Consider the following 2,713-nt stretch of genomic DNA (forward strand, 5'->3'; position numbering starts at 1 on the left):
AAAACCGTTGGAAACTAGGAAAGAAACAAAAATCCAAAGAAAAAATGGAGGAAAGGAGAAAGAAAAAATGGAGAAAACCGTTGTGTACGAACGACTTAATTTATTCATTCTATTTTACATTCACAATTATCTCTCCGTACACAAATATTAGATGTTTTGAATATTTTAATATAAACTACATGTAAATTGAAATTAGTGAACAAGCACATTAAAAATGCCAGAACGTCTTACATTTATGAACGAAGTATGTTGTTAACTACTACCTATGTCCTGGTTTATTGATCTCCATTGTAATCTGTGTCAAATTTTAACCATAAATTTAACTAACAAAATGTTTTTGCATGTCACCAAAAATTATATCACTGAAAACTATGTTTAAATACGAATCCAACGATATAATTTTGTTGACTGCGCTAATATTTTGTCAGTTAAATATTTGATCAAAATTTAGCACAAATTTTAAAGGGGACTAATAAACCAGAAACTCAGGAAGGAGATAGTACAATAGTATAAAGGTAGTTTCAGTTTCCTAGACTATTCTCAAATTCTGACATTGAAGACCGGTATGACAACAGCGTCAAAACTGAAATAGAAGACCTGAAAAACGAGAGGAGGAAAAAGCTACACAAATCCCATAAAGCTTGGCGCTACGCTGAAGTCATTTTCCCTAGCCAACTTCCCTTTGTCATCTTGCAAACGGCCCAGAGCTTGTCCACATCTCCACCCTCCCCATCCACAAGAAGGCCCAACCCAAGCTTTCAGGAGCCCCACCTGTCAGTAACCCACCTCAACCCTAGAACCGCCATTCCTTTACCTCCAACTTGACCCCACACGTCATCCACCCATCTACGCCCGAATATATATATACCCAGCTGGGCCTAAGCCCACCACGAGTCCCTTCCCCTCTCCAACCTCCCAAAAATAAAGGAGAAAAGAGAGAGAGAGAAACGCGAAACCCCAAATCGATGGCCGCCGCCGCCCTCCTCCGCCGCTCGCCGGCGGCGCGCGCTCTCCTTTCGCCGGCCCTCTCCTCCCGCCTCGTCGCCTCCAAGCCCCACTCCTCATCCCCCGCGCCGCCGCCCCCCTCATCGAAGCCAGCCAGCACCAAGACCTTCTCGATCTACCGCTGGGACCCGGACTCCCCGTCGACCAAGCCCCACCTCAAGGACTACAAGGTGGACCTCTCCGACTGCGGCCCCATGGTGCTCGACGCGCTCCTCAAGATCAAGAACGAGCAGGACCCGTCCCTCACCTTCCGCCGGAGCTGCCGCGAGGGCATCTGCGGCAGCTGCGCCATGAACATCGACGGCGACAACGGGCTGGCCTGCCTCACCAAGATCTCCTCGGAGGCGGCCGGGGCCTCCACGATCTCGCCGCTCCCCCACATGTTCGTCGTCAAGGACCTCGTCGTCGACATGACCAACTTCTACAACCAGTACAAGAGCGTGGAGCCGTGGCTCAAGCGCAAGGACCCGCCGGCGGCTGGAGGGAAGGAGATCTACCAGTCCAAGGCCGACCGCGCCAAGCTCGATGGCATGTACGAGTGCATCCTCTGCGCCTGCTGCTCCACATCCTGCCCGTCCTACTGGTGGAACCCAGAGGAGTATCTCGGCCCCGCCGCGCTGCTCCATGCCAACAGGTATACCCGCACCTTCCTCGTAGGCTCTTGATATCGTGAATTGTGATGATATGCTGAGTATGTTGCGTCTGTCTGCTGGATCTACTCGATTACTGAATGACATGTGATTGATCGGTCGGTGTGTCATGCTGTGAATTGGTTGTGCGATGATACGTAGGGTGGTTTTTATCTCGCTTAGGCCCCGCTTGGATTCCCGTTTTCCAATCGTATCCGGCTGGTTTAGGACACACGCATGGACTGGTCGTTTTGTTTCCAGGCGTAACATTAGCTGTGACCCGTAATTTACATCTGTAAAATAAATACAAGTGTAAAATTTTACACCCAATCCAAGCGGGGCCTTAGGTAGTTAGGTGTGCAACTAAGTGCGTTTATTTATCTAGGAGAATGATTCGCTGGTCTGTTGTGAAGCTGAATTATTTGGTCCATTTTTTTTTGGAAATGGAGGCGTACCCCCGGCCTCTGCATCATAATGATGCATGCAGCCATCTTATTAAAAAGTTTCGAAGTAGCACAAAGTCATAAAGGTATTACAGCTCGCAAGCGGAGCAAAACAAAGAAAATGAAGACCATCTGTTACCGCCTGCTGAGCTGTGTAGATGACCATCGTTTGGTGGATAGTGTGAAATGCCCATTTGCTTCAAGATTGCCTTTACATTTTAGGGCTTAAGTGATTGTTTGTATATTTTTTTGGGTCCATTTATGCAAAGGATCATCTGTTACTTTTTTGCTAGCCCCCTGGCGAAGCGGTGTAGATGTTGTTTGGTGGATAGAGTGAAATGCCCATTTGGTTGAAGATTGCCTATACACATTAGGGCATCAGTGATTGTTTGTATATTTTTTGGGTCGATTCATGCAATGATCATCTGTTACTTTTTTGCTAGCCCCCCGGCGAAGCGGTGTAGATGATCATTTGGTGGATAGTGTGAAATTTCTGTTTGGTGACTGCTTCTATTCTCTTTTATCTGGTCTTTGGCTGATTGATTTGGAAGTTGATGCCGCTGCTGGAAATAATCATTAGTCTGTAGTTTTTGTAGTATGCTTCTTCACGACATTCTTGATGACATCGAAAGTACT

The 2,713-nt window shown here is 47.0% G+C and overlaps 1 protein-coding gene across 2 annotated transcripts in view; it reads left to right on the top strand.

Annotated features, from left to right (window-relative positions):
- Positions 1-895: 895 nt before the first annotated feature.
- The window catches only part of LOC119338424 (succinate dehydrogenase [ubiquinone] iron-sulfur subunit 1, mitochondrial), a 3,726-nt gene continuing 1,908 nt past the window's right edge, over positions 896-2,713 (top strand). For both annotated transcript variants that reach the window (XM_037610745.1, XM_037610743.1), the window contains exon 1: positions 896-1,639. In XM_037610745.1, the coding sequence (XP_037466642.1) occupies positions 966-1,639 (674 nt within the window). In that variant the 5' untranslated portion in view covers positions 896-965. The remainder of the gene's footprint in view (positions 1,640-2,713) is intronic.

Source organism: Triticum dicoccoides, chromosome 7B (assembly GCF_002162155.2).
Source record: "Triticum dicoccoides isolate Atlit2015 ecotype Zavitan chromosome 7B, WEW_v2.0, whole genome shotgun sequence".
Taxonomy (NCBI): domain Eukaryota; kingdom Viridiplantae; phylum Streptophyta; class Magnoliopsida; order Poales; family Poaceae; genus Triticum; species Triticum dicoccoides.